Raw genomic sequence first — 27,032 nt, forward strand, 5'->3', positions numbered from 1 at the left:
CATTCCTGCATTGTGAGGGAACTTGTGTGAGCCCGTTTGGCTGCCTGATGGACGCAGCCTCTGACGCACCAGAACCATCAATCATCTCCGGTGTATCCGCTGGTACCAGGTGCTGGTGGGCCGGGCCGGAGTGACGGATACCCCGGATCCAGCTCCGATCGCAGCGCGGAGCTGCGAGAAAACCACCGGAATCATCCGTTTCTGTGAGCTGCGGCCCAGTTACGGTCCCGCTGGAAGCCGGAACACGAACGACAAGGCTTCAGAACCCGACCTCTGACCCCGCCGGCCCCGGCTGCGCCCAAACATGCAGCTCTGCTTCCTTTATTATTCCCAGTTCAGGCCTGTAAAGTGGAGCAGCAGGATGCCAGCAGAACCGAGTCGGACCGGCACCGACGCCTCCCGTCATCAGCCCAGCTGCTCCAGGATCGGTGGGATCCTGTAGTTCACCCCTTTGGGTGTTTGAGCTCACGTTTCCACGGCGACCGCAGTCATCAGGCTCAAGCTTTGATTAAAGCAAAAGAAAACAAGACATAAAGGGGAGGGGGGGGTCATCAACCCCCGCCCCCGCCACACATTCAGCACCAGCTGTGCGCTTTTTCCAGGAGGATTCCAGGATTTGGGAAGGAAAAGGCCGATCTGGGTGAGGAGGTGCCGTGTTCCGAGAGACCCAGAGTTTCTGCAGAGTGAGGGAGGTTCTGTGGCTCCGAGCCATGACGGAGCTGCTGGAGGAGATGCATTCTTTATTCTGAGGAGGGAGGGGGGACAGAGGGAGGGAGAGGGAAGGAGAGAGAGAGGGAGAGAGAGAGAGAGAGGGAGTGAGGCAGGGAGGGGGGCGAGCGCGCACGCACACGTCGCACTATCAGCTGAAGCATCGCAGGCAGCAGCTCTCGCTCCGGCTCTGCGCTGCGGTCTCGGAGAGGAAACTTTGCGCTCCCCGCCGGAGGAGCGCTTCGGGGCGGACGCGGCTGCCGTCATGGCCCGGTGCGGATCAGGCGTCGCCAGCGTTCGGAGCGTGCGCGCACGAGGTGAAGCGGGTCTGTCGGACGCGGCTGCGCTGAAGTGAGTTACAGCAGGAGGCGCCTGAGTCGCTGACGGAGGGAGTTTTTTTTTTTTTTTTTTTGGCTTTTGAGCTGGAATTTTTTTTTTTTGTTTTTTTCAAAAAGAGGAAAAAGTGGAGGACAGCGGTGCGGACACAGCCACAGCCGTGCGCGAGGACCCATGCGGGGGAATATGCTGTTCCGAAGACCCGCTGGGCTCACAGCAGTTCTGCCTTCAGGCGGGGGGATCCGGACACTCACGGGGGGGAACTTGATTGCTCCGGCGGGCTGTGGAACGGAGAAAGGTTCGCGCAAAGGTAAAGGCTGCTGCTCGGTAACTCAGGACGGGGGGGGGGGGGGGGGGGGGGGGGGGTGGTAATAGGGGGGGGGTAATAATTATAAGCTTCAGGTCAACAGCAGCCACCTCCGCTCTTATTTCTGCGTGACGCAGAAATGAACTTTCTACCTCAGCTCCTCCAGAAAAAAACGGCCTCAAATCGAGCCGGGAATTAAATCCGACGCTAATCTTAAATCAAAGATCCCCTCAAACTGGCACCGAGTCGCTAAATTCCCAGCCACTTGTTTCAGGATTAATTAAAACCTTTAAGCGATAATCCGAAGGTTGATGAGATGTTGGAGACGAGCGCGGCACAAAGCGCAGAGCTGCACATTTGCGCTGCGCTCTCCGTGCTTGGAGGGTTTTCCACTCTCCATGCGCAGCACGGCTCAGTCGGACCCTCTGAAATGGTTCATTCAGAGGGACCCTGCTCCCTGGGCAGCCTTTGAAGTCCACCTGATCCGCCTCTTATCGCCCCCGAAACGGCCGATCCATTTAAACTTTTTAATTGCGTTTCTGTGGCGAAAATCCGGTTCTAATCGGATTGTCCTCGCCGAATATCTGCGCGTTTATCTCGCGAGGAGAACCAGGGCTTCGTCCCTGCAAATCAAATTAAGCAGGAGGAAGGAAAAAAGAACTCCCGTCGTCTTTATTTCGCTTTGATCTTAATTGTCGCGATAAAAAAAATACGGAAAACATGAGATCGGGCTTCGTTTTTCTGGATTTTTGCCGGACAGTTTCTTTATGCAGCTGTGAAAATCTTTCTGCTGCTGCTGCCTTCAGGGTTAGATTCTGTGGCAGCCCCCCAGCTTATTTGATTAAATTTAGCTGTTTTAATTTGGAAAAGTAGATCACAGATGTGTCAAAAGATTGTTTTTGCCGCCTCCAGACAACAGGCGATTTAAAGATTCCCGTGATGGTCACAGCCTCTTCCCCTTTATTTGTTAGTTTATTCCTCTTTTTTTCTGATAGAGCCGAAAAAGTGTCAATTCTCGGGTTGGTGATTGGGTCCAGCCTTCCTCGCTTTGCTCCTCATCCCTGACGGACACCTCGGCGGCGCCCTCGCTCACGCGAAACCATCCAGCCGCCGCTCGACTGGTGTGTGTCCTCCAGTCAAACTGGGAGCTGCAGATGATAATCCGAACCTTTTCAGTTGCCTGTGTGTGTGTGTGTGTGTGTGTGTGTGTGTGTGTGGGTTATAAAACAGGGAACGGGCTAATGGTTCCGGGGTCTGCTGCGATCCGGCGGCCTTGAGCCTCACGAGCCGCTCTGTGCTGAGATATTGCAGTATTGATCATTTTTTGCAGGTCGGGGGTCTAAATTATGATCCAATCCGGCTTCAGCTGACAGCTGGCGTCTGTCAGAGGGGCTGTTTTCTGTTCCTCGACCGCCTCTGCTCTGTTTCTTCGTCCTGCTCGTCACACTCTTAAATCTACAAGTCGGGCCGAGCGTGCGGGCTCGTCGTGAGCTCCTCCCGCAGCCTCGGGTGCAGCCGTGGCCGCCGTGTCCTTTGTAGGTTAGCGTGTTTACGTTATTTTGGGTTTTGGATGGGGCAGGTGACGCCTTGATTAGCCTTTGGGTTTTTTTAGCCTGGTTCTCCTAAGGCAGCGTCGATCGCGGCCATAATGGCTGACAACCCACCAGAGTGTCCTCGCAGTCCTCTGTTCCTCCTCTGAGGGAGCAGAAGGAATAAAAGACGTCTTTATGTCTCTGAAACCGGATGTTTAAGAACCGCCCGGAATATTAATAAGATGATTCTTTTTAAGAACATGGTGGGTTTGAAATTTCACCATGTTTTGCGGTTGTTGGAAGGTGGTTAGGACGGCCGATGAAGACACAAGCAAGCGCTTGTTTTGAGAACCGAAACCGCTGAATGTTCTAATTCAGCGATTCTTTGTTTGCCCTGCAGGTCTCTGGATCCAAATGTCACCCCCCACGTACTCTGTCCTGGCTGGGGTCCGGCAGCGTGTGACGGACAGGCGAGTGGAGCCTGTGGCCGACCTCTACTGCGAGGATTCAAATTGGCCCCGGCTGAGCTCTGCGTGGGCCAATGAGTGACGAGTTCAGCTGTGGTCTGGTGTCTCAGCATGGATGGAGTCCATCAGAGGAGCGCTCGCCGCTAATGAGGCCTTCACTCTTTGGCTGAGGACGAGCATTTACAGGATTATTCCCACCCTTTCCTGCTCCTTTGACTGCGTCATTGCCAGGTTCTCATAAGTGACCCTGTCGCGGGGTCAGTTTTTGGTGGATATATAGTTTTACCTTTGTTCTTTTTTTTTCTTTGGGTTTCCTTCTTCAGTTTTCCTATTTCACTATGGAGTTTCTTGCCGGACCTTGGAATAAAGATTGGGCTTCATTCGTACAATTCTGGTTAACTGTCACGCTGAGCCTCCAGATGCAGTTCAGCTCGGGCGCCTCGTGCCCACAGGTGTGTCGTTGTGACAACATGTTTGTGTACTGCAATGAACGCAGCCTGACATCAGTGCCTCTGGGGATACAGGAGGGCTACAAGATCCTCTTTCTGCATAACAACCAGATAAAACAATGCCGGGTTCCCCATGGAACTCCACAATCTGGCCTCCGTGGAGACTGTGTACCTTTACGGTAACCAGCTGGACGAGTTCCCCATCAACCTGCCCAAGAACACGCGGGTCCTGCATCTCCAAGAGAACAACATCCAGACCATCTCCAGGGCGGCCCTGGCCCAGCTGACAAGACTGGAGGAGCTGCACCTGGATGATAACTCCATCTCTACAGTGGGGGTGGAGGAAGGGGCCTTCAGAGAGGCAGTGAGCCTCAAACTGCTCTTCCTCACCAAGAACCACTTGAGCAGCGTTCCCATCGGCCTTCCCGAGGACCTGAAGGAACTGCGATTGGACGAGAACCGCATTGCTGTCATTGCAGAGGAGGCCTTTCAGAATGTGACGCGCCTGCAGCGCCTCGTGTTGGACGGGAACCTGCTGACAGATGAGGGCATTGCACCAGGGACCTTCCAGGACCTGGTTAACCTCCACGAGCTCGCCCTGGCCCGGAACTCGCTCACCTTCCCTCCCCCGCTCCTGCCCACCCAGGCACTGATCAAACTCAGCCTGCAAGAGAACCAGATTGACCAGATCCCTGTGGCAGCCTTCGCTGACCTAAATAGGTTGGAAAAATTGGATATCTCGAGCAACCAGCTCCAGAGTCTTACACAGGGTGTGTTTGACAGTTTGTCAAGCCTGAGGCACCTCATGGTCCGAAATAACCCCTGGCGGTGTGACTGTTCTGTGAAGTGGGTGGTGGTCTGGCTCAAGTCCTTGCCCACGTCCATCAATGCCCGAGGGTTCGTCTGTCAGAGTCCAGAGAAGGTCCGTGGCATGGCGATCAGGGAGCTCACCTTGGATATCATAGAGTGCCCTGTTGGGAGTGACTCGCCACCGTGGCCCACTCTGCGCTCGACACCCCCCTCCCCCGCCCACGACCGTGCCCCTCACCACCACGACGTCCACCCTCATGACCACCCCTATCCCCTACTACTTGAGTCGTCCTCCCCTCCGGCACCCCCTGAGCATAAGAACCCTCTGGGACCCCCTCCCTCCCTACAAGGATCCCCTTCAGATCTCCTTCCATGTGGTGAATTCCACCAACATCGAGGTGAGCTGGGTTTCCTACTTCACCGTCACAGCCTACAAAGTCACCTGGGTGAAACGAGGCCAAAGCCAAATAAACGAAGGTATGAGAGAGCGGACGGTGAGCGGGGACCAGCGACAGATCAGCCTTACCAGCCTGGAGCCCCGGTCTGTGTATCGGATCTGCGTGCACATGCTGGACACTCTAAACTCCTACAGGCCAGGGGAGGATACTCTGTGCTCTGAGGCCAGGACCAAGGCTCCTGGCAGGGAGCAAGCTCCTCAGGAGGGTATCAACTCCACGCTGCTAATGGCTGGAATCATAGGAGGGGCCGTGCTGCTCGTCCTGGTAACTCTGCTGAGCCTGTTCTGCTGGTACATGCACAGGAAGAGCCGGTCGTCTTCGACCAAGTGGAAATACAACCGCGGCAGGAGAAAAGACGACTACTGCGAGGCTGGAACCAAGAAGGATAACTCCATTCTTGAGATGACTGAGACCAGTTTCCAGATAGTGGCGCTGAACAATGAGCAGCTGCTCAAGGGCGACTTCAGGATCCAGCCCATCTACACGCCCAACGGGGGCATCGGCTTTAGAGACTGCCCCCTCAGCAAAAACAGCATAGCCTACTGCAAGAGCAGCAACGTGCCCAGTACAGAGTTCTGCCACACGTGATCAACCGGGAACACTAAACACACACCAAACACACGCGCACACACTTCGATACACACGCTATTTGTGTAGACGACAATATAAATTCTAGTCAAATATAACTGTACCATATATATTTCCAAGTTCTGTCTACGATGTAATTTATACTGTGGATACTGATGTGGGAATCTCTGCTATCTTTTTTATTCTTAGAAAAGGAGATAAAAAGTGTTTCTTTTTTTTTTATAACCAGCAGGGTTTTGAGAGTGGTATAAATGGTCAGTACTGTACAAGAACATGGGTTTGTACAATCACGGCACCCCGGGTGTAGCTTTTCTGATGAATGCCGTCGGCTTTGGAACCGTTGGAAAGGGCGCTTCGAGGGCTGGGATCCTTCGCTAACCACAGAAGCAAAATAGGGCCCTTTTTTCCCTCTCCATCGTCCTCTCCATCTCTCTCGCTCTTTCTTCTGAAGTGCACAACGCCCTCCCCGGTGCACCAGAGCGCTAGTAAAGACAACACCGCACAGGGGAAATCCAAATGCTGCTGATTGGAGTGCTGTGGAAATCCAGCGCCGGTGACACGTAAACAGAAATTGAAGTGCACTTTCTTATTAGAGGCGGGCAGGAAGCGGCCGAGGCTGCGATCATATGTCAGGAAGTGTCAGGAAGGTCGTCAATGCTGCCGGAGGAGAGCTCGGAACACCTTTGTTCTGCCGGCAGTGAAGCGAAGGTGGATTTAGCCGGAGACACTTTGGGAAAAGTTCTTTTTTAATTTGTAGATCTGCAGGGTTTTTTTTCTGAAGCCTGGGAGGATTATTGTCTCTAATGAGGTGCAGGGCTGTGCCGGGACTTCCAGATCCCCTTTGAAGAAATTCCTTCATTTGTTCTGCTTCTTTTATCCCCTCTGCTTTGACAAATGAGGCCACAAGGGGGCAGTTGAGCGAGACAGGATCTGGGGGTGCAAAGGGAGGGAGGGTTTGCACGGCTTTACCCCCACCGGTCCCCTGGAGTCCAGGACCAGGTGATGCTACTCGAGTATTAATGCTCATCGAGCTCCTTAATGATGTGGAAGCTTTTAAAAACCAACAGTTTGATGATAGATGGGGTGGATTTTCAGCTGCATTATGGGATGGAGGCCTCGTCCACGCTCATTTTGTTGAACCTAATTAAACACCTTCGTCCCCAACCCCCAACCCCCTTTTTATCCAATCAGGACATTGTGACAATGGGATCCGGCTCCACCCCTGATCCAGTCAGGAGAGGCGCTAACCTTCGCTCCCCCAACCAGGACGGCGTCGCCTGATCGCTCCTACGGCGTTATTGTCACTTCATCTACTCCCCCACCCCCCACCCCCCACCTTCCCCCCCCCCCGGGTCCTCTGATCCCTGCGTGGCTGCAATTAAAAGCGTTTTTGGCGTCTGTAGCAGCTCTTTGCGTGCGAGGTGCCGGTGAGAGTTCTTTATTCTCCACTTTTTAAGTCGACTTTATTTGATTTGACACAGTTTTATTTGGAGAGGCCAAGCTCAGAGAGGTCCCTCCCTCCCTCCCCCCCTCCCCACCTTAAGCTCTCTCCTTATAATCCCCCACCAAAAAAGGGTGAAAATATGTAGCGATTATTTTCACTGGGCGGCCTGGAGGTCATGCTGGGCGAGCGCATTAACCCTTTGAGAGGTGCCCCAGTGCAGCTGCTCAAACATCCAGGCCTGAGCACCAGCGGAGACTCGGCCAAACAGTCGGAGGCAAATATTTGTCGGGTTTTTTCTTCCGCACCGATACAATTCGCTTCTGAGGTCTGGCGGTAGCCGTGCCCGCTGTCGCCCGGACGACCGATCATGCAGAGTTTTACAGCGTTTCAGTAATGCTGAGTCATGCCACGGAAATGTTTCAGGAACCGACACAAGAGAACATTTACTAGCTGCTTAGCGTGCTAACCCTGGTAAAATCTGTTCATCTTTGACTTTCAGGCTTTATAAACTATTATTAGCAGCAAATGTGGCCAAGAATTTTTTTAAAAAAAAGTCACCCTATGGATCCGTTCCGGCAACACTTGATCACTTATCCATCGGAGATCTCAATTTTGACCTCGTTTGGATTCACTTCAAGGGCTCATTGACCTTCTGTGGTTATCAAAGCATCTCCATTTCTGTTTAACTTCAACCTTTTATCTCCACAAACACATTCACACGTCGTGTCGCTCCGGTCGTACTTTGTTCCAGATGAAAGCCCTGCGTGATGTCACGTGCAGATCAAAGCTGGAGGGGTGGAACGGTTGCTACGTGCGCTAACCCGTCTGTGAATGTGTAACCCAGACAGACATTTGCCTTACCTTTCATACACAACTGAATGATGGGAGGAAGAAAAAACCAGGCGAGACGTGAACAGAAAGCACACAGCGGTAACAGTATTAACGGGAGGAACATGCTAACCCGACACAAAAGCTGTTCGTCTTTAGTGCCAGATCGTTAGCGGGGAAGCAGCTCCCTTTGTTGTTTCTGCTGCAGACTCTTAATTGTGGAAACACACAAAACTGAATTACAAACTCTTGCCATCACTTTATCGGCGCTCCAGGGCGCTAGGATGTTTGTGTTAGCCGAATCGCATGGAAAACGACAAATTTGAGAGCAGTTCAGAGACAGCGTGAGCAGCCGAAATGTTTAAAGTCATCCCCTCTCCAGGGAGGGGGCAGATATCTATTAGCCAAAATGTTCATTCGGGCGCTTGTGCATGTTCTGTGTTTTAGCTTCATCGCCTTTGATTTTACTTACACAGGTTTGACGGTTCAGGGGGTTTGAGCGAGGGGGGGGGGGGCAGGAAGAGTCAGGTGCATGCAGAACAGCTCGGTCGGGACGATCACCAGACGCCGCAGTGTTACGTTTAACCACCTACGAGTTTTCTTAGGAACCAAAGTTACATTTCTGTTCTCATGATGAAATATTGGTGTTGTTCCATGTATGTGCCTTGAGGTTGAACTTACAATGTAAAGTCCTTGAAACCTTTAAATGTTTTTGCACAAACTGTAAATACTTAAGTGAAGCTTTTTGACAATAAAAGAGCCATCGGATTTGAGCCCCTCTGTCGCCTCTGTTCTACGCGGCTGCCTGCTCCTCATTAGCTCTGGGTGCTGGCAGGAGGCATCAGGCAGCAGAAACGCAGCCTTGGCTTCCTCTATTTTGGGTCAGAGGCTCATAATTCTGAGTCTAAGCTTTGTACTATACGCACTTTTCCAAAGTTAACCTTTTTTTTTTCTTAAAAGAGGTCTGGGAGACGTGGTAGCTTCACCGCAGCTTAGCTTCCAGCTGGAGGGTAATCCAAGAACCCCAGAACGAGTCCAAGTCCCTGTGGGTGCCACCGGTCCCGGCTCTTAGTTGCCTTCTTAACCGCGAGGCCGGTCCGAAAACCTCCCTGGTCCCGATCCACTCGGGATGGTCGGTGCCCCTGCTGGCGCTTTTGGGGCAGGAAATTGGTCGTTTTCTCAAAAGTCAGAACCTTAAAGTCTTCAAGAGAAGCCAAGTGGATTAAAAAGGTTTTAAAATTTGACTTCAGGCGCTTTCAACGCAGTCTGAACCAAACGGGGAGAGATATTCATGGAGCTGCAAGCTCGCGACCTGATGAAGGTGGTGGAGACGCGGCTCGAATTTTAAAGAGAATTGAGCCTTTTTCTCCTTGGAGGCAGAGCTGCCCACTTATGCCCGAGAGTCCCGCTTTATTTTAGTATTTATTCTGCACGCGGATTCAAATATCGCACCTTTAAAGCGCTTCGCGAGGTCACACGCTGTTGATTGTGCTAACCGCAGCTAATGAGCCAACGTTTGCTTTGGCAGATGACCTGTGAAGCTCCGCCCAGCCGCCCTCGCTGGTCGGGCACAAACACTGATTAATTTGGGAATATTTGCTCATATCTTTTAGAGAAAAGTCCTGCCTGTTTTAAGGGAGACCGATCGAACTGCAGCTTTAACGCCAGAAAAGACGCTAATAGATATATTTGTAAAAAAAAATTATGTTGGGATAAGGAACCAAAAAAGTCAAGTGAATACACAAACTCCTAATTAGACTAATTAACGGAATAAATCATTAATTAAAAGGAAACAGGTTTTCACTTCCTACCTCAACAGACAGCTCATAATTAGCGTCAGTGGAAACACCTGTGGTCACACCCCCCTTCCTGCTCCAAAAAAGGTTGTTTTAGTTTCCCTTTCTTAGCCGCTCACTTCCTCGCTGGTTCTCTGCCAGGATTTTGTGTTTGTTTGCGATGTTTCGGTGCTGGATGGAGAGATCCCGTTTCCAGGACCGTGTGGCTCGTTAGCGCGCCTCGTTAGCGCACCTGTAGCTGCAGAGTAGAACAGCAGCCGTGGCGGCGCAGGTGGAGTTTTCTGCCACTCCGAGATCCTCGTTTGAGCCTCTTCTAATCAGCTGCAAAATGGAGGAAAAGTCATTTAAAGATGCTGCTGAAAGCAATTTGTCTCCAGGCGATTAGAAGCGTCGGAGCAAGCGGCCGAGCTCGCCGCGTTCTCGCCGTCCCGCGATGGCCTCGGCGGCCCTTAATTAAGGAGCGGCTGCAGGTGTGGCCTCTGCCTCCTTCGCGGTATTCCAGGTTAATGTGTTTCAGGATGGGTCACCGGATTTCTGCCCATTTGCTGCCAGAGCTGAACATTAAACAAAAAGCCCAATCGATCAAAGTTCACCTGGTTCTGCTCAGAAAGGCTGTCAAATAAATGAAGTGGGTCCAGCTCTGTCCGCCGGTGTTTGAGCTGAGACGCTGAGCAAAAGCTAAATTAGACGTCCGAGCCGGTTTCTGTTGAGGGTAAAAATGAGTTGTGTGTTTTGAGCCGGGACCTGCAGCTCTGCTCTGAGCCGGGAGGCGACGTGCGCCACGCCGAGCGCCACCTTCTTCTCTTCTAATGACCTGTGAAATGCAGCTGCACAGGCTCCTAATTGGTGACAAAATGATATTTACACTGAAAACTGCTGTCAGACCGGAATCCTGGCAGGGCCCGGAGCCAATTACAGGTGTTGAGGCTCCTCTGTGATACAGGAGCGTCGTCAGAGTGCGTCTACCTGCAGGCAGGATGCAGACGTCCGCTCAGGCAGCACTGTAGGACGGGTTTTTGTGGTTCTGTTCAAAGCTAGCAGCTAATTCTGAAGCTAATGTGTTAGTTTTCCCTTCCTGTTTGTGGCTAAATGACTCTGTGACCCTGAACAGCACAGAAACATGTGTTTTCTGTTATTGGTGCTCACAGTCGCCGCTCCCCCGCTCCCCCGCTCCCCCGCCGAGCAGGATCCGGGCCGCAAGGAAACGAGGCGGAAAAAAAAAAACAGGTTTAAAGCAAACAAGTGGAGCTTTTATCACTGGACTCTGTTCTTCTGTATGTGCTGTTTCACTGGGTTTACTGGTGCCCAGTTCCTCCTCCGCCGGGTTGGAAGCTGAAAGAGCCGCTGTTTGGTTTGTCTATTCCGGAGTTTGGAAACCCGGCTGTGCAAATTGACTTTGAGATAAGGACGGTTTGGGCCCAAGGACGGCAGCGCTGCTAACAGCCGCGATCACATGACCTGAGCCGCCTGTGGGAGCAGCACCGGCACCCACGATCCTCTGGCCTCTGGAGCAGGTGGAGCTTTTTCCCAGCCACTGGAAACAACAAGGAATTTCAGAGAGATGTGGTTTAGGTGTGGGATCAGCTCAAAGACTGGTTCTGATCAGAGCGCCGGTGATTAGAACCGGAGTAAAATTACCTTGTTTCTGTAAAATCCACTTTATTCCACAATAAGGCGCCATTTGATGCTCGTATGTCTAATTACCTCCCGGGCCATAAAATACCAGCCTGCGCTCACGTCTCCGTCTTTTTGGAACGCTCCTCTTTTGTTCTTCACGCCGAAGCTCGGCACACGGTTCTGTTCTAATTGGCCGTCCTTCCGTGCGGCGTGTAAATAGCACTGTTACCGCGGGAAAGCTCACGTCTACCAGCGCGTCGGTAGACAGGAATAATTGGCGGAATCTGAACTCGATTCCCTCCAGATTCAACTTTCCCACCATCAAGCTACCATTCAAGAACCTCCTGTCTTAATGGGGACGGGGATCCGGTCAGCCCCAGCGTGTCCGGCCAGCAGGTCAGACGGGTCCCGGTTCCAGTTGGGACTGGAGCAGCTGTGACCTCGCCGTCCGCTAAAGGTCGTAATGAACGGAGACGGTGACGAATAGCGACGGCTAAAGGCTCAAGGCTCTCTGGAGGTGACCAGGAGGAAATGGAGAAAAGACCCTTTTTTCTTCTTTATCTCCACTTTAGATACGTCACGGAGCGCGAGGTCGCGGCCCGCAGAGATTTAATGACTTTGCCGAAGCTTAGAGATTAAGAAACGTGAAAAAGATGGATTACTCGGTGCTAATGAGGTCTGCGCCTCGCAGAGTTAAATAATGCGCCTGTTTCAGAGGATTTAAGGTGGATAAATCTGCATTTAAAGACACTGACATATTTCAGGGTGCAGATCTGAATCGCCACGACACGTGAAATGAATTCATCCCACAACGAGGCCGTCGCAGCGTGTATTTACGGCGCCGACAGCGGGGTCGCACTCTCCAAACGTGATTTATGAGAATCCTTGAAGAGCCACCATAAAGGCTGCGAGCTGTGGAAACGCCGCCACACATTCCCTGGCATAAAAAAGGCCACAGGTGAGACATGACAGGAAGAGTCCGGGCCATTTTTAGAGCTGGAATGTTGGGAAACATGTTCGGAGCCTGACTCAGTCACATGATGAGCTGTGATTCAGCACTCGACAGGATAAAAGTCTTTTTATACAGAACACTAAGAAAGGCCGTGCTAGCACGAAGGCTACAATAGCGCTGAGAGGCAGCTAACGATACATGACATTGTAAACCAGATGGCATCAGGGTTCAGTCGAGGACGCGCGCTGCACTTCATTACTTGGACAAGCTAAATGCTACATGCTCAGGACGCCAGACTGTTTTGACTGGCAGGTTTCACACCCAGGCTGGTTCCCAGCTGACTCATGGATCTGACAGCAGGACGGTGATGACACCAGCACAGGTGAATCACCTGAACAAGTTTCCACCGGCGTGAGAACGGAGACGGATGTGCATCATTGTCCCTGAGTCACGAGCTCCTCTGCCTGCTACATTCATCAGTCATAAATACTCTTCGAGCTTCGGCCTCGGGGCCAACGTGCTTCCCACCCACTGGATCACCCACTGGATCACTGCCGAGGACATAACATCAGATGTCGTAGGTTAAGAGTGTTAGTCAGTGTTTCTGGCTTGGTGGGGGGGCTGGGGTTGTGCCGCTAACGCTAGGAAGGAGCTGAAAGTGGAGGTTCTTTAACTAAACTGCTCTCTAGGCTGATTTGAACTGGGTTTAATAATTAAACCTCTGGGCTGAAAATGTTAAATTATAGCTTCCAAGCAGTCATTTCTAAATCTATGGCTGGATCATCAAAAAGTTAAGAGCTCCTTTACTTGCTGCACCTCTTCACGCTGGATAGTTTCGACGATTGGAGTTTTCTTTCCACTTCAGGAGCCGAGATCACGTTAATTATGTAGATAAAATGAGACGCATCGACTCAACATTAGCGAGACCTCCCACATCCTCATCCCTCAGTAATTGTGCGTCGGTGCGCCGCAGCTACTAGCAAAGTGTTTTCATTAGTAGGACGTTTTAGGAAAAAAGGTCTGCAAAATGTAACAATACAGGTGCTGAATACGACCTGTGTGGAACACGTCACCGTATGAAATCACCAACAATGAAGAGGCCAAGATCGGCGTTACGCCGACGATGCTGAGTTATTCGTCAGGGACTTAACGTGTCTCGTTAGACAGCGATGAAGGTTCCCCGTCATTTATTTGACCTCCATGAACACTGACGTCTGTCACCTGCAGGAAAACAGAAATCTTCCCGGTGGATGTTTTGCTCTGCAGCTTCCAGAGATGCAGAAACATCCGAATCATTTCCGACTTATCAAAAATTCAAGTGTCTGCTTCTTCTCCGCTCCAGCTGCAGTTTCCTGCAGAACACTCGTCGTTTCCTCTCTCGCCGTCCCAAACAAACATTTCAGTCTAAATTGGGAGCTCATTAGGCTCTCGCACGTCCTCTGAGAGCTCTGCAGAACAAGGCACGACGAGCAGAATCCTCTCTGTCGGCGCCATAAAAGCCAAGTGCATTAGCATTAGAGGAGATGAACGCGGCATCTGAGATCAGCAGAGGGGCAACTGTGGCTTCGAATTAAACAGATATGTTTTACAAGCTGTTAACAACTCCCATCGTCCCCGGTCCCCCTCCCCCCCCTTCCCGCCCAATCGCTTGGAATGGTGAAAACAAAGACCTGAATCAGATCCCAGGAGAACAGGGAACGTCTCAGTGAGCCGGCACAAAGAGCCCACCAGAAGCAGGGACCCCTGTGTCTCCCACCTGGGGCCCCGGCGTGGCTCCCTGAGTTTTACGGCGAGGGCGGGAGCCGCTCCTGCCAACCCCGGGTCCGAGGTGCACATTACATGTTAATGAGTTGGAACGCCGACAGCAGCGCCGGCGTTCCAACTGCCAATTAGGCATATGCCGAAGACGCCGACGGTGTTCCGACGCGACCATCTGATAGCGCTCAGGCTTGGCCTGCACATCTGAACGTGGAGCCCCTCCAACGCTGAGTCATTAGCCGCCGGCGTGCCGGCGAAACCACAGAGGAATACGCTGACTGGACACGTTGAGGGGGCTCGGCCACCGCTGCCCTCCTCTCTTTGTTCGTCACTCCTCAGTTTGACCCCTGCTGACCTTTGCCGTGTAATTGTGAGGTGAGAGGAGGTGGAACCAGTCATGCTAAGTGGTTTATTGTTACATGCAGAGAAAGTGTGATAAACACAGGTGTGGCTACAGACCTGACCTGGAATTAAGATTCCAGGAGCCTCGCCTTCATCTGAGCTAGCAGGCAAACAAACTCCCAGTGTGGAGGCTAGCTCAGGTTAGCGAAGGTAGCTACCTCCAGATCTCCCACGGTTGTGGTCGGACCATGTTGCAAAGGGATTTTTTTTTTTTTAACCACATCCTGAAACATCCACCAAACAAAATGTTGGAAAACTCTGGACTCTCACAGAGGCCCAGATGTTCTTGAGAGACGCACAAGAACGGCGGTCCAATTAGCTTCAAGGGAATCTGTCCTCTGGCTGCAGAGTTCATCTACTTCCTGTCACGTTTAGACAGATTTAGATTTTTCCGAGCTGTTCCAGCCCTGTCAAGGTGCAGCCGTCATCTCCATCCTCCCTTTCTGGACTCGACTGAGCGCTGGCTCGGCTTTTTAAGAAATAATAAATCCATTCCTTGGACCTCTCCCCCGCTCTGGTGTGCAGCCACGACTTGTCTGTGTTTTTTCTCGATTTAGCTGATTTCTTTTTGAAAATTCATGACGGATGCTGCAGAGAAATGTTTCCAAAGAACTTCTGCTACCAAACCGTGATGGTCTTGGTGCCGACAGGCGCCCCCACCCCTCTGACGCACCACGTTAATCCCTGTTTTAAGTATTCAGGGTTAAGAGCAGCTCGGAGGCGTTTGTAGGTAGGACATGGATCCACTCTGAGAGCCTGAATTCAATGCTGACGTAACCTTGAGCATGTTTGGAGGAGAAGGACTTTATAATCTGAATGAGTTTGTAAGCTGATGCAGGTTGAAGATGCCCCCACAGGAACCGGGCCTGCTCCGAATGAGCAGGAAAAGGTGGTGAAGCCCATCAAAGATGCGCAGCGTGTGCAGGAGGCCGGAGATCTGCAGGGAGGAGGGAGGCCGAGCGGAGGGCGTATTGATACGGACGCGGCGGTGAGCACGGCCAACGCGCCCCAGATCTAGCTCCGATCATCAGGATCACCGGCGGGAAGCGAGCGCATGTTTATTCACGCTCACACGTCGGCAGCAACAGCTCCGTGAATATCACGACCCTGGCGATCGGCCGGTGTGGCCTCACATGCATATGGACCAGGAGGGAGGGAGGACGGAGGCTCTGGGGGGGGGGCGTGAGGTTGTTGTGGAGCAGCAGTCTGCAAGACCAGACAGGTTTGCAGGTTCCTTGTTTCTGAGAAGAGATCCAAGAAGAGATCTGTTCGTTCCTACAGGTGGGCGGACCCCTTCTGCTCAGAGGATTCTCACGGTTCACAATAGAACGGCAGCATTTTCCTCTCGACCCCTGACCTCAGGGGTCGTCCCAGCAGCCCCGACCAGATACAGGTGGATCATGTGGTCAACAGGCTTACCTGGTCACATGACCACTCTAATAGTAGGGGACCTGTCCAGTTCTCTTTTCAGTGCTCTAATTTGGGATTTAAAGAATCTTGGGACGTCTCTATAGGAGAGATATTTTAATTATTTGGGGTTAGAGAGCTTCTATATCAGAATGACTCTTGTATTAACTGACACGAACCAAAACTGCAGTTCCAGTTCCTCTTTTAAGGTGAAACCAAGCCGTAACGGACGGCAGGCAGCGATCCATTTCCTCCCGGTTCCTGAAGAGCCATCAAACGAGGCCCCGAGACGAAGACCTCATATCGCGACATTGTTGAAAGTTCATTTCTCCCTGATGTGGAAGCAGCGAAATCAACAGTGACAATTCCATTTTCCTCTTTCTGCGAGGTCGGGCCGCTCCCGAGCCTCAGCTACACACGTCCGCCGAGGAGCGTCTGCGCACAGCCGAGGAAAAGTTGGTGCCAGGAGCAGTTTGCACAGCATCTCTTTGACCTTGGCATGATTGCCTGCGAGGCACTTTAATTTAATCAGCTTCTCCGAGCTCGGAGCTGTGTTCATTGTTAAGGAGAGCGGGGCCTGGAGCCCCCCCACCCCACACACACACAGCAACACAACGTGAAGGTGTGCAGCCTCTCATGCTCAGGCAAGGTTACCACCAGACGAACGCTCCGGGGACCCGGGCCTCACGTCCACACAAAGGCCAGCAGACGGAGGAGCTCGCCAGGCATCTCCATCAAACAGCCCGTCTCTAATTATGTCATCAATCAGGCACCAGATGATGGGCAGCTACTCAATATTAACCGCCATTGGAATGCGGCGCGGGGGGCTCGGCACCGCGCAATCTCTGTCATCTCGGGCAGGCGGCGGGACGCGCGGATCAGAGCAATGAGGGCGGGGGCGGAGACGTGCCAGACCCCGGGAATGTGAGGGTGGCGTTCCCGCTGGCGAATGAAGCCGCTCCTGGAAGAACAGACAAAACTGTCCTGATTCGATGCTACGCCTGAAAGGCCAGTGTGAATAGGCTCAACGATGCTAGCATGCGTTAGCGATCTACTTCTGTTGTCGCCTCTAAGGTTCACGTATTAACTCGCCATTCTCAGAGTGCGGCAACCACGCATGAGAAGAGTAACCATAGCAACCTCAGCTCTAATCAACTCAATAAACATGGGATGATAAGAGTTTAAATACCTGAGCAACTTCTGATCTCCTGGAAGATTTAAGTTTAGGCTCAAAACAAAAGGAAAATACAGCAAAAGGAAGTAGCTTAATTTGGCTTTTACTGGAGACTCCGTCACCGCGGCCTCCATTACAGCCCTCTGAAACGGTCTCTGATCACCGGACACACAATGAATCGCACTGGAAATAATGACGTTCGATTCCCACTCGCGGAATGCTAACCGCGCTCATTAGCCCCTGAAGCGGGCAGGCGTGAAATGTGCACCCGCTCACGTGCCTCTGCCTGGATATGCAGTGTTATCAGCTGTTTGGACAGAGAGCAGCTGATGGATCGGAGGGCAGAGACGCACTTAAACTGATTCATTTGATTAGTATTGGAGGAGCTTTCTCTTGTGTGTGTGTGTGTTGATATATATTTCATCAGACCTTGAAAATCCCCCCCTCCCTCAACAAATTTACCCACACAAACAGATTCTTGGTACCATCTGAATCAACACAGATTTGCTCGCTGGGGAGATTTGAACAGCCCCTCATTATTGTCTCTGCCGCTATAAATACATTTATATCATCTACCTTTAAATTACAAAGCAACAACAGGGAAATTAGGAGGCAGCTGTCGCGCGGAGCCTCGTTTAGCTTCAGACTGCACTCACGTTGAAGAATTACCTCACGATTTCACACAGAAAATGTCTAATGTGGCCTTTTATTGAAGGTTTTGACAGATAATCTCATAAAACACGTCTACAAAGCTGTCTACGCTTGATGGATGTGCATGAATTAAAATAATGAGTCGATAAACCCAAAGGGCAACTGTGGAGCTAGTTAATGTGCTACCATGCTAAGAGGAAGTCCTGTTACTGGTGATGTCACAGGGTGAAAATGGTTCTGAACTGGTCCCGCTGGTCTCTGACTGACAACACTTTTTATGATGGGATGCAATATCTCCAGCGGGCGACGTAGCGTTAGCGTGCTCTAAAGCGTGAACTGCTAACTCTGCTAACACTGTTCGAGTACGTACATGCTGGACTGTCGTGTGTTAAACACGCTACAAACGTTGTTTCCTCAACTCTTTTCCTGTTCCTGAAACACGAGACAAACACAGAAACAAGGCCGGTGAACGACGTGGAGTTTCCCCCTGACGCTGCTTTGATGTTGCCGTATTTGTCTTTGATCTCCTCGTATACCCAGGAATCCCGGGTGTGTCATCGCTCTGTGCATTTTTGGCCGGCGTGGGCCGACGTATGGCTGCTCAGTGGCCCCCGGAGGGCTGAGCCGACCTTTAATTACAACTTTATAGTGGATGGTGATGAAAGGGCAGCTCTTCACCTGCTGGACGTCTGATGCGTTCAAGGACGGTGGTATTCGGTGATGCACGCCGATCACATGCTGAAACCAAGATGACCCGTCCTTAATCCACAGAGCGGAATTCAGGAAATTCTCAGGGTTTGCCAAGACGTTCCGGTGGCGCCGACAGCTGAGTTCCAGGGACCTGAATGATGACACATGCTGAGGTCAAAGGTCATTAGCTGTCACCGTGATTGATCAGCCTCCCCTCTGCTGAACTAGCGGGAAAAATTGATGACTTGCGTTGAGCGCCATCGATCAGACGTCTCCGCTCGGGCTCCGTGTCCCAGAGAATCAGCCTGACGCGCAATGAGACACTTCAGGAAGTTTGTTTACAATTAATGCCGATATCTTCCGAAATTCCGTGAAAGCTGCCAGCCGGGAAGCTGCCTCCCAGATGCCCCGTGACCTTCTGCACCGGCCTCCACCCTTTGGACCCTCGCCGGAAGACTTTGAAGGCTGATATTTGCTAATTGTTAATCCTGGGAGCTCTGCGAGTGATCGGCACACATGCAGCTCCATTAAATGACCTCTTCCTTTTGTCTGGGCAGCGTTTTAACACTCATTCCGGGTTGTAAAGACGGGTTCAGCTCCGGCGATGTTCCCCGATGTCGACCCGGACGAGTCCAAAACACGAGGCAATTAATCTGAGTGAAGAGCCGCCGTCACCGATGGGCCTCAACTCAGGCTCCTTATTCAGAAAATAGGCTTCATTAGGAACAGTAATTAACTGTTACCTTTGATGAATAAAAGCAGACGCGGAAAAAAGTGTTGGTCCATTTAAAAATCCTTCCAGATAAATATGAAGCCGCCGGCGGCCCCATAATTACCTCTGTTCCACTTTACTTCCTGTTTCAGCCTAAAATGCCTTTGTGGTCATCGTTTGCTGACTAATAAGAGACACCTGCTAACTGGCAGATTTAAACGTGGCTTCCTATTTTCAGAACTTCCTCCGGCGCCTTCCAGCCGCCTCTCCGACGGAGGAGCGCCTGTTCTGTGGGAGGCTAATGAAGGCTGACTGGGTGAAAAGAGCAGAATGGCTCCGGGGAGCTGGCCTGGCCTCAGAGACCTCCAGGGATTCACAAAGACCTGCGAGAAGAGGAGATCATGGCCCTGCCAATCCCCCGAACCTCTGAAAGGACAGACATTGTCTGGCCTTCGCCCCGGTGCCTGGAAATAAGCCTTCCTGCGGGCTATTTAAGTAGCGCGGACGGGTTCTAGCATTTCTGCATCTTCAGGAGGTTGATGACGTCCGCTTAAATATTCCGATTTTTATTGCTCTTCGTCACTCACCCGGGACCAAACGGACCGTTATCCATCCCAAAGCTGCCAGGAGACGGACATTTAACGGACTGTCTCCAGCCTTCTGGAGCCACGTTTGCTCGGGAACCAAACATTTGTTTAGCGCGACGCTAAGCCGGCGGCTCTGCGTTGTTTGCGGACGGTCAACAGCTCGATTAGCTTAACATTAGCTTATTTGGAGTGCGTACAGAAATTCAAACAGTCTTAACCCTGCGAAACAGCATCTAAGCAGGAAGTCAAGTCGGTCAGTTGGGCAACGAATCGTGGATTCAGGATCGTCAATAATCCGCCCCGCTGGAGTAAACGGATGTTTCTCCGGTCGCCTCCATGAGCGTTTCATTGTTGCCTTAATCTTCTTGAAATGTAGCTTTGATGCTAATTGAAGGAAGTGTGAGCGTCAAACACCAGATCGCCGTTCGGGCTTTTGCGTCGCGGCACCGGGTCATAATTGCGCCAAAATCGACCAGCTAGCCGTAATCACGGAGGGGGGGGGGGGGGGGTGACCTCTGACCTCTGCGGTTAGCGAAACAGGCGGCTCGCGTCTGAAGGAGGATTTACGTGGAGACGATCATTGGGGCCGCTGACGCCATCGTGGAACCAATCGATCCTCTGAGTGCGTTCTGGTGTAATCGTGAGCCACGGGTGGGCGGAGAGTCGGGGCAAATGGTCCGGGCTGGCGGAGAGTGGGAACACTCATCACGGGCGGCCGAATAATTTTAGCGGATGTCAGGAAGGAGTTTTAACACAAACAGCCGACGTTATCTCTTTTGCCTGTTTTGTGACGCCATCCGTCAGAATGAAGATACACGTCCGCGAGCTTCCCGCTCCGTCTCTCTGCCTTTTACTCCGTCTGCCATATTGGGCCATAGATCTACGGTGCCTGACATTTCCGATGAGCCCATTCCGAGAGAGTGATATTGCACCATAGATTTTAACAATGTGACAGAAAAACACCAATACGCTGCTGAACAAAGAGGCATTAAGGCAAAGATAAACCTGGCTGAAACGCCCATAAATCTGTGGGAGCTGCTTTAAGATGGAGCCCACAGGGGTGATGGCCACCCTTAATCAATAAGAAGCTCATCAGCAGGGGAAACTCGGACCGATACTGGAGGAGGGATGTGTTCGAAACGTACGCTTTAGCATTCCCGCTCCTGAGAGCCACAGTTAGCGTCTGTGTGAGCAATATTCTGTGGCAGAGGTCAGAAAGTTGAGGGGTTTTTGTTGTTTTTTGGTAAAAGATGAAGAAGGAGAAGGTTTTTAAGCTAATGCTAACGCTACCGCGGCTCTGCCTTTTAAACCCTTAAACTCTGGGAACCGTCTTCTTTTTCCTTGGTTGTCAGATGTTGACATTCGTCTTTTGCTCTGTCAAACGCTCCTCTATCCGCCTCGTGCTGTTAGCGCGTTAACGTCACGGCCGCTAAAAGTGCTGAAGTTGCTGCGGGTATTTGGCTCGGAGCGCCGATCAGCAGCAACATTAGTGGAAATTAATGAAGCCCAGCTTCAAGGTTAATTAATGAAGCTCCCGTCAATCCAGAAAATCACCTCATTCCATTTCCTGCGCGGAAGATTGACTTTTCAGGAACGTCAGGATCTCGACCTCGCTCTGCCCTCGCCTGTACCTGGAGCATGCTCCCCTACGTGGGTGCAAGGCGGTTTGACCAACCCTTTGTTTTTAGACTTGGGGTGAAATTCGTTGGAGAAGAAATGTGAATTATAAAACCAGAGACCGGCTGATGTCAGGAACATCTCAGCTCCGAGACGCCGGCGTCCTTGACATTTGCGGCCAGAACATCATTAGGCAGCGGCAGAGATCAGGCTGACATGACACACGGAGACAGAAGAAGGTGCCAAGTGTCCAGGAGGTGGGAGCAGAAGCCAACGCGCATCCGTTAATGAAGACGGACGTTCCTGCTGGTGCGAGGTTGGACGGAGCCATCAAAGGAGAAAGGAACGCTTCAGAGAGGAGGAGAACATCCATCACGGCTCCACTGTGTCTGCTGTCTCCTTCTGCTGGACCGCGGCGGCCTCTGGTCAATCATGGCGGATTAATCACGTGGAATCGTGAAAGGATCCCTGGGAGAACCCTTTGAAGACGCAGCTTTGAAGGCAGCAGCTCTGGAACCGCTCGGTCACCAAACGGGATTATTAATTACAGCAGTTATGATCCTCAGTTTCCATCAGCCAGCAGCGCGGAAGCGGCTCTGAAGCAGATGCGTAGCATTAAAGGCCAACAAAATCAGGATAAACGCGGCCGGCGTCCGCCTGAAGGACGTCTCCTGTTCCGTGCTCTCGCGGGACGGCGACTGTAGGACTCGTGTTTTTATTTAGGGAACAGAAAACCTGCCGTGGCGGAAACGACCGCATTTTCCGTTTCGACACGGTTCACATGCCAGTTTGACGCTGGTTCCCCAGGGAACAAAGAAGCTTTTTTTCCCGAACGCACGCTGTGATCCGCAAAAGCAAAACAAACAAACCACAGACGGATGTGATGAATGGCTGCTGTCTGAAACAGCCTGGATTTCCCCCTAATCCACCACAACCTGGAAAAGACCAGACCTGGGAGGTGCGCTGGCGAGGGGGTGGGTGGCCACCAGCACAATACCTGCCGACCAGAGAGTTCTGCTCCTCCGCAGGGCTCCAGCCCCATTCACACGTGCTGGGGGAACGTTCAGAAGCAGGAACTGGCCCAGCTAGCTGTTTTGAAGCTCCGCCTCTGGGGTTCAAAAGTGCGACCCGGACGAGTTTTGCTCCTAAAATCCGATGAATGAAAGGAAAATCTCAAACGTTCTGGCTAAGAAGTGAGAAACAGGCGCAGACGCTGACATCGTCACAAGGACGGGGGGGGGGGGGGGGGGTCGTCGTGGTGACGGGTGATGGGAGATGTCTGACGGCACGCAGCTGAGAGTTATTACAGCCTGGTCTGGGTTTTAGGAAGTAATCCGCACATATTGGTGCACGGCAGCGGCCCTCCGTAAATATTCCAGGCAGCCTGTTTACAGGAACGCCCCCCCCCAGCAAACACCCTGACCCGGCAGCCGACTGGTCCAATAATCCGACGCCTCTGTGCACCCCATAAACCCAGAGCTGCACATTCTTTACCTGAAATCCTCCCCGGCGCTTCAGATTTTCCGCTCCTGCCCTGAGCTTGGCGGCGACGCCTGTCGATGTTCTGCGTTCACTTTCCCTTCTCGGGTCGGTCCAGAACTTCATTCCAACATCTGGTTTCTGGTAAACAGTTGGTTTTTATTACCATCTTCGGCTGGTCTATTGTCTGATTTAGTTGAATCTACAGTTTGGAGCGAGTCAGACATAAATTCAATTTTGTCTGTTATTTGTTTTTAAAATCAGTAAGGGGGGAATCGGGCCATGACGGAAATGGGCTGGACCGTCATGCGCGGCCTAAAAACGCAGTTGCAGAACCAGAATTTCAGCGCCAGTACTGAGATGAGCTGTAGTTTGTTGTAATTTGAAGGGCACCGTCGCCTCTTTTAGGTCCTGAGAGGTCAGACATGCTGAGATGTTCAGTGGGCGGTCAAGATGTCTCACTCCTTTTAAAAAAGCTGCTCACGAGAGACAAAAACAGACCTTCGGTGGGAAGAAATAATGCTCCTGTGGGCTGAAGGTTGATGTCTCCTCCTGCTAAATCAGATGATTCGCAGACCGGCAGAGACGGTTTATTCTTTCCCAGAAAAAAAACATCAGCTCCGGAGATTTTCTTTTATTATTCTTTGTGGTTTTTGGCCGATAACGAGAAAATCCGGGGTTCAAACGGGTCAGGGAGGTCTGAGCACGAGTGCAACAGCTACACAAAGAAGGTGGACCTTCAGGTCGTGGCCAGCAGGAACCAGAACCAGACAACAACCCAAAGACTAGTGCGCTGGGACACAAGACACTGGCGGAGATGAGAACATCAGCATTGATCTCATTCTCCTCCCTGAAAACTGGATTTTTTCCTGCATTTCTTAAACTCCCTGAACGCCGACGGCCGAGGCCAGATGTGGGGTTTTTTTCACCATTGTCACGAGGAGAACCTGACCAGGGCTTCGCCGCACATCAGGAATGTTCTCAGCCGCTGCAGCAGGATGAGAATCGGGAGCTGAGGTCCATCCCTAAATCACCGTAAGAGCCTGGAACGCTGCAGCACTCCCAAATCCTCCAGTCCATTACAGAACATTTCTCAGCGTGACTCAGTTTGGTCTCAGATATCAAATTTGGACAACAGGAAGTGAGCCGGCCGCTGCTGGAGCCCATAAAAGACGTCCTGTTTCTCGCGCTGGCTGCCAGGGTTCTTTTTTCCATCTCCAGGTGAAAACAGTGTTTACCTCAGAGCTGAGATCTCAATATTCTCCCAGAAACTCCTCCGCCTTCTTATTGAACCTGCCGGCGTTCCAATAAAGCCTTCACAATAATGTCGCCGTCTTTATGAGGCCGCACAGCCGAGGAAACGCTGCTGCTGGAGCTGGAGCTGATCCCGATTCTCCATCGACGGGATCAACCCTCCCAGCCGCTCCGCAGGTGTCTGATCCCACCAAGCAGGGGCGGGAAAATCCGGTCCCCCGGGACCAGATTCCCGCCAGGTTTTCTACCCTACAGGTAGACGACGCTGTCGCCTGCCCTGGATTGAATCCCTGGAGGACTGGATTTTCCCGCCCCTGAAACAAGGAAGGCAGCTACCGCGGGATAGCCGCAAGCTAGCGGCTTCCTCCGCTACCTTATGCTGCGGATAACATCAACACAGCACGACCCTCTGGGTCGCCGGTCGTTGTTTGTGTTGACTGTCAACGACACGTACGCACGTGCACGTCGGAGGGGAACAAGGTGCGTCCCTTCCCGCGCACGTGTGCGCCGCAGGTGTCGGAGCGCCGGCGAGGACCTCGTCTGGGCCCCAGCTGTCCGTCAGGCGCGGCGTTGCTCCGGTGTAATAAATCACGGAGTGACACGTGATGTAATTGGCCGTGTGATAGGATGAAGTATTCGGAGTATCTGACGGCCAGAGGAGCTCTTAAGACAGCTCTCACTTTGCTTCCCAGCACATCATAATTACTCAGTTTCCCTGTTGCTCCGTCTCCATGGCGATCCATCTCTTCCATTCAGGCCTCACACACACACACACACACACATACACACACATGTATATAAACGCCCTCAATTAATCTCAGCCGCGGACCTTCCGCACACATCGTTTATTCCGGCGCCGCAGGAGCGCCGACGCCTCACATGGAACTTGGGGGACTGAACCAGAGGATAATTGACGGCAATTCATTACCGAAGGTTTTCAGACGATCAGCTCTCATATGAACTCTGCTGGCATCTCTCGGATCCTCCTGGAGAACCTGCGGACCTGGGAGCAAACGCCACGCTGTTTTAATCCATAATGCATCGGAGCGCGCGTCCACGTCCACGTCCACGTCCACGTCCACGTCCACGTCCACGTCCCCGTGGCATTGAATCGGATCGTTTTGAATATTCAGAGGACAGAAACGGTGTAATCATAACCTCATGAATAAAACAGTTGCAGCCTTATGAGGACTGTAATTTACATCTGACGGTGAGACGGATGCTTCCCGGGAGGAGCCATCCGACTCATCCGTTACGGCCCAAATGGACTTTTAAGGGAAACTTTTTCAGGGGAGGTGATTCCGCTCGTTTTGTTCGCCTTATAAAATGATTCCTTGAGGCTTTTTTCCCATCGCTTTCACTTTTGAAATTGCCTCTTTTTTTTTTTTTTAATGACGGCTCATTTAGCGGCAATATTCCGTCGCCAGGAGGACTCGTCGGCCCGGAAGCTGCCGGTTTAATAGCACGCGGAGAAATGAGAGGACGGCCGGGTCAGGGGACGGTACCGGCGTGTTTTCAAACTCTTCGGATCCGTTCCCCTGCACAAACGGCGGCAGCTAACGCGCAGAAAACCACGTGAAACTGGTGTCGCATCGCCGCGGCGAGGTCACTTCCTGCGCTGTTTTCTTGTCGGCCGCCCTTTTGTTTGGTTTCGTTTTCAGCTGCTTCCCCGGCACGAAGGTCAAGGAAAGAAATTCTCTGGAATAAAAATTGAAACCTTAGAAAGCGGCGGCTGTTGGCTAGCGTCAACATCAAACCCAGTTCCTGTGTGAGATGTGACAGATGTGACGCGCGGGATCCTCGGGGAGACACTTCACACCGCCTGGCGAGAAATGAAATATGGATTATCAGGAGCTCTCCAGGAAGGACACCAGGGCCGAGCCGTGCGCTGGTGTTATAGCGTGTAGCATTGTGTTCGCTTCTGTTAACACACACTTGGCAGAAATATATGTGTTTTCTTTTGATCTTGTTGATCCAGCCCAGGCTACCGTGAGCATGTTAGCATGGCTGCTATAGTGCAGGTGACATGATGTTGCCCACTGGATTAGCGTTAGAGTTAGCGATTCCCTTCATTTTATTAACCGCTTGAGCTTCTGTGGCTGCATTTGTTTGCCTTGGTCGGCAGCAGCGCTGGCGAGGTCCAGAGGAGGGGGCGGGGCCAAACAGCATGCTTTGATGCTTTGATATGTCCTTCTTGGGCTTCTTTATTACCTCAACTCATTTTCGGCTGCTGAACATAAGGCCGCCACCTTGAATCGCCCCGTGTGGCGGCTTTGTGACGCTTTGTGTAAAATAAAACCCACCGGGTGGTTTAGCCGCCACCTGTCTCTGGCGAGGTTTTGTTCGTTTTAAGATATAAATGCTAATAGAGCTGCTCGCTCACCTCTGGGTATCATAAATTCTCATTGTTCTTCTGTATATGAGCTCCGCTCTTTATGTTACATCTGTACGTTATTGCGGCGACAGCGGCGGTTTCATCTCTGTCCTCAACGATCCCGCCGCCGCCGTGGCCTCGCCGGATCCAATCACACGGCTGAGGTGAAAAGAGGGCGCCACGCGGCGCTCCGAGCCATAAAGCTGAATGATGGATGCCGATCAGTATTCAGCTCCCGCTCATCACCGAGGTGAGGAGAAGAGCGACTGCGTGGTCATAATCACAGGACTGGAGACGAGCCGGTTCAGCACCGACACCCTGTGGGCGTGTACCTGCATCCCAGGAGGGATCGCCGTGTCAGGACGGGTATCGCCGCTGCATTAAAGCTACTGTCAGCCAGTGTCAGAGGTTTCCCGAAGAGTTATGAGGGTTGGAAGATGTGGGGGAAACGTCCTCAGCCAGGGTCCATCCAGGAGAAGGAGCGGTTTCCAGAACTATCGGGCAGGAAATATCAGATTTGAGGAACAGCCTGTCTGCTCCAATAAGAACCAAATGTTAGCGGTTTGTGTCCAGATCCAGATCCAGATCGTACTTTAAATAGCAAAAAAGCCATTTTCAAACCATTTAAACAAAGT

The 27,032-nt window shown here is 51.9% G+C and overlaps 1 protein-coding gene across 1 annotated transcript; it reads left to right on the top strand.

The window, feature by feature from the left end:
• The first annotated feature begins 2,192 nt into the window (after positions 1-2,192).
• On the top strand, positions 2,193-8,695 carry LOC115252967 (leucine-rich repeat transmembrane protein FLRT2-like). The gene is given in 4 exon segments (XM_029849634.1): positions 2,193-2,472; positions 3,284-3,913; positions 3,915-4,813; positions 4,815-8,695. Coding segments are annotated over 3 exon segments (1,965 nt in total). The 5' UTR covers positions 2,193-2,472; positions 3,284-3,688; the 3' UTR covers positions 5,656-8,695.
• Positions 8,696-27,032: the final 18,337 nt, after the last annotated feature.

This window comes from Takifugu rubripes, chromosome 16 (genome assembly GCF_901000725.2).
Source record: "Takifugu rubripes chromosome 16, fTakRub1.2, whole genome shotgun sequence".
NCBI classification, from domain to species: Eukaryota; Metazoa; Chordata; class Actinopteri; order Tetraodontiformes; family Tetraodontidae; genus Takifugu; species Takifugu rubripes.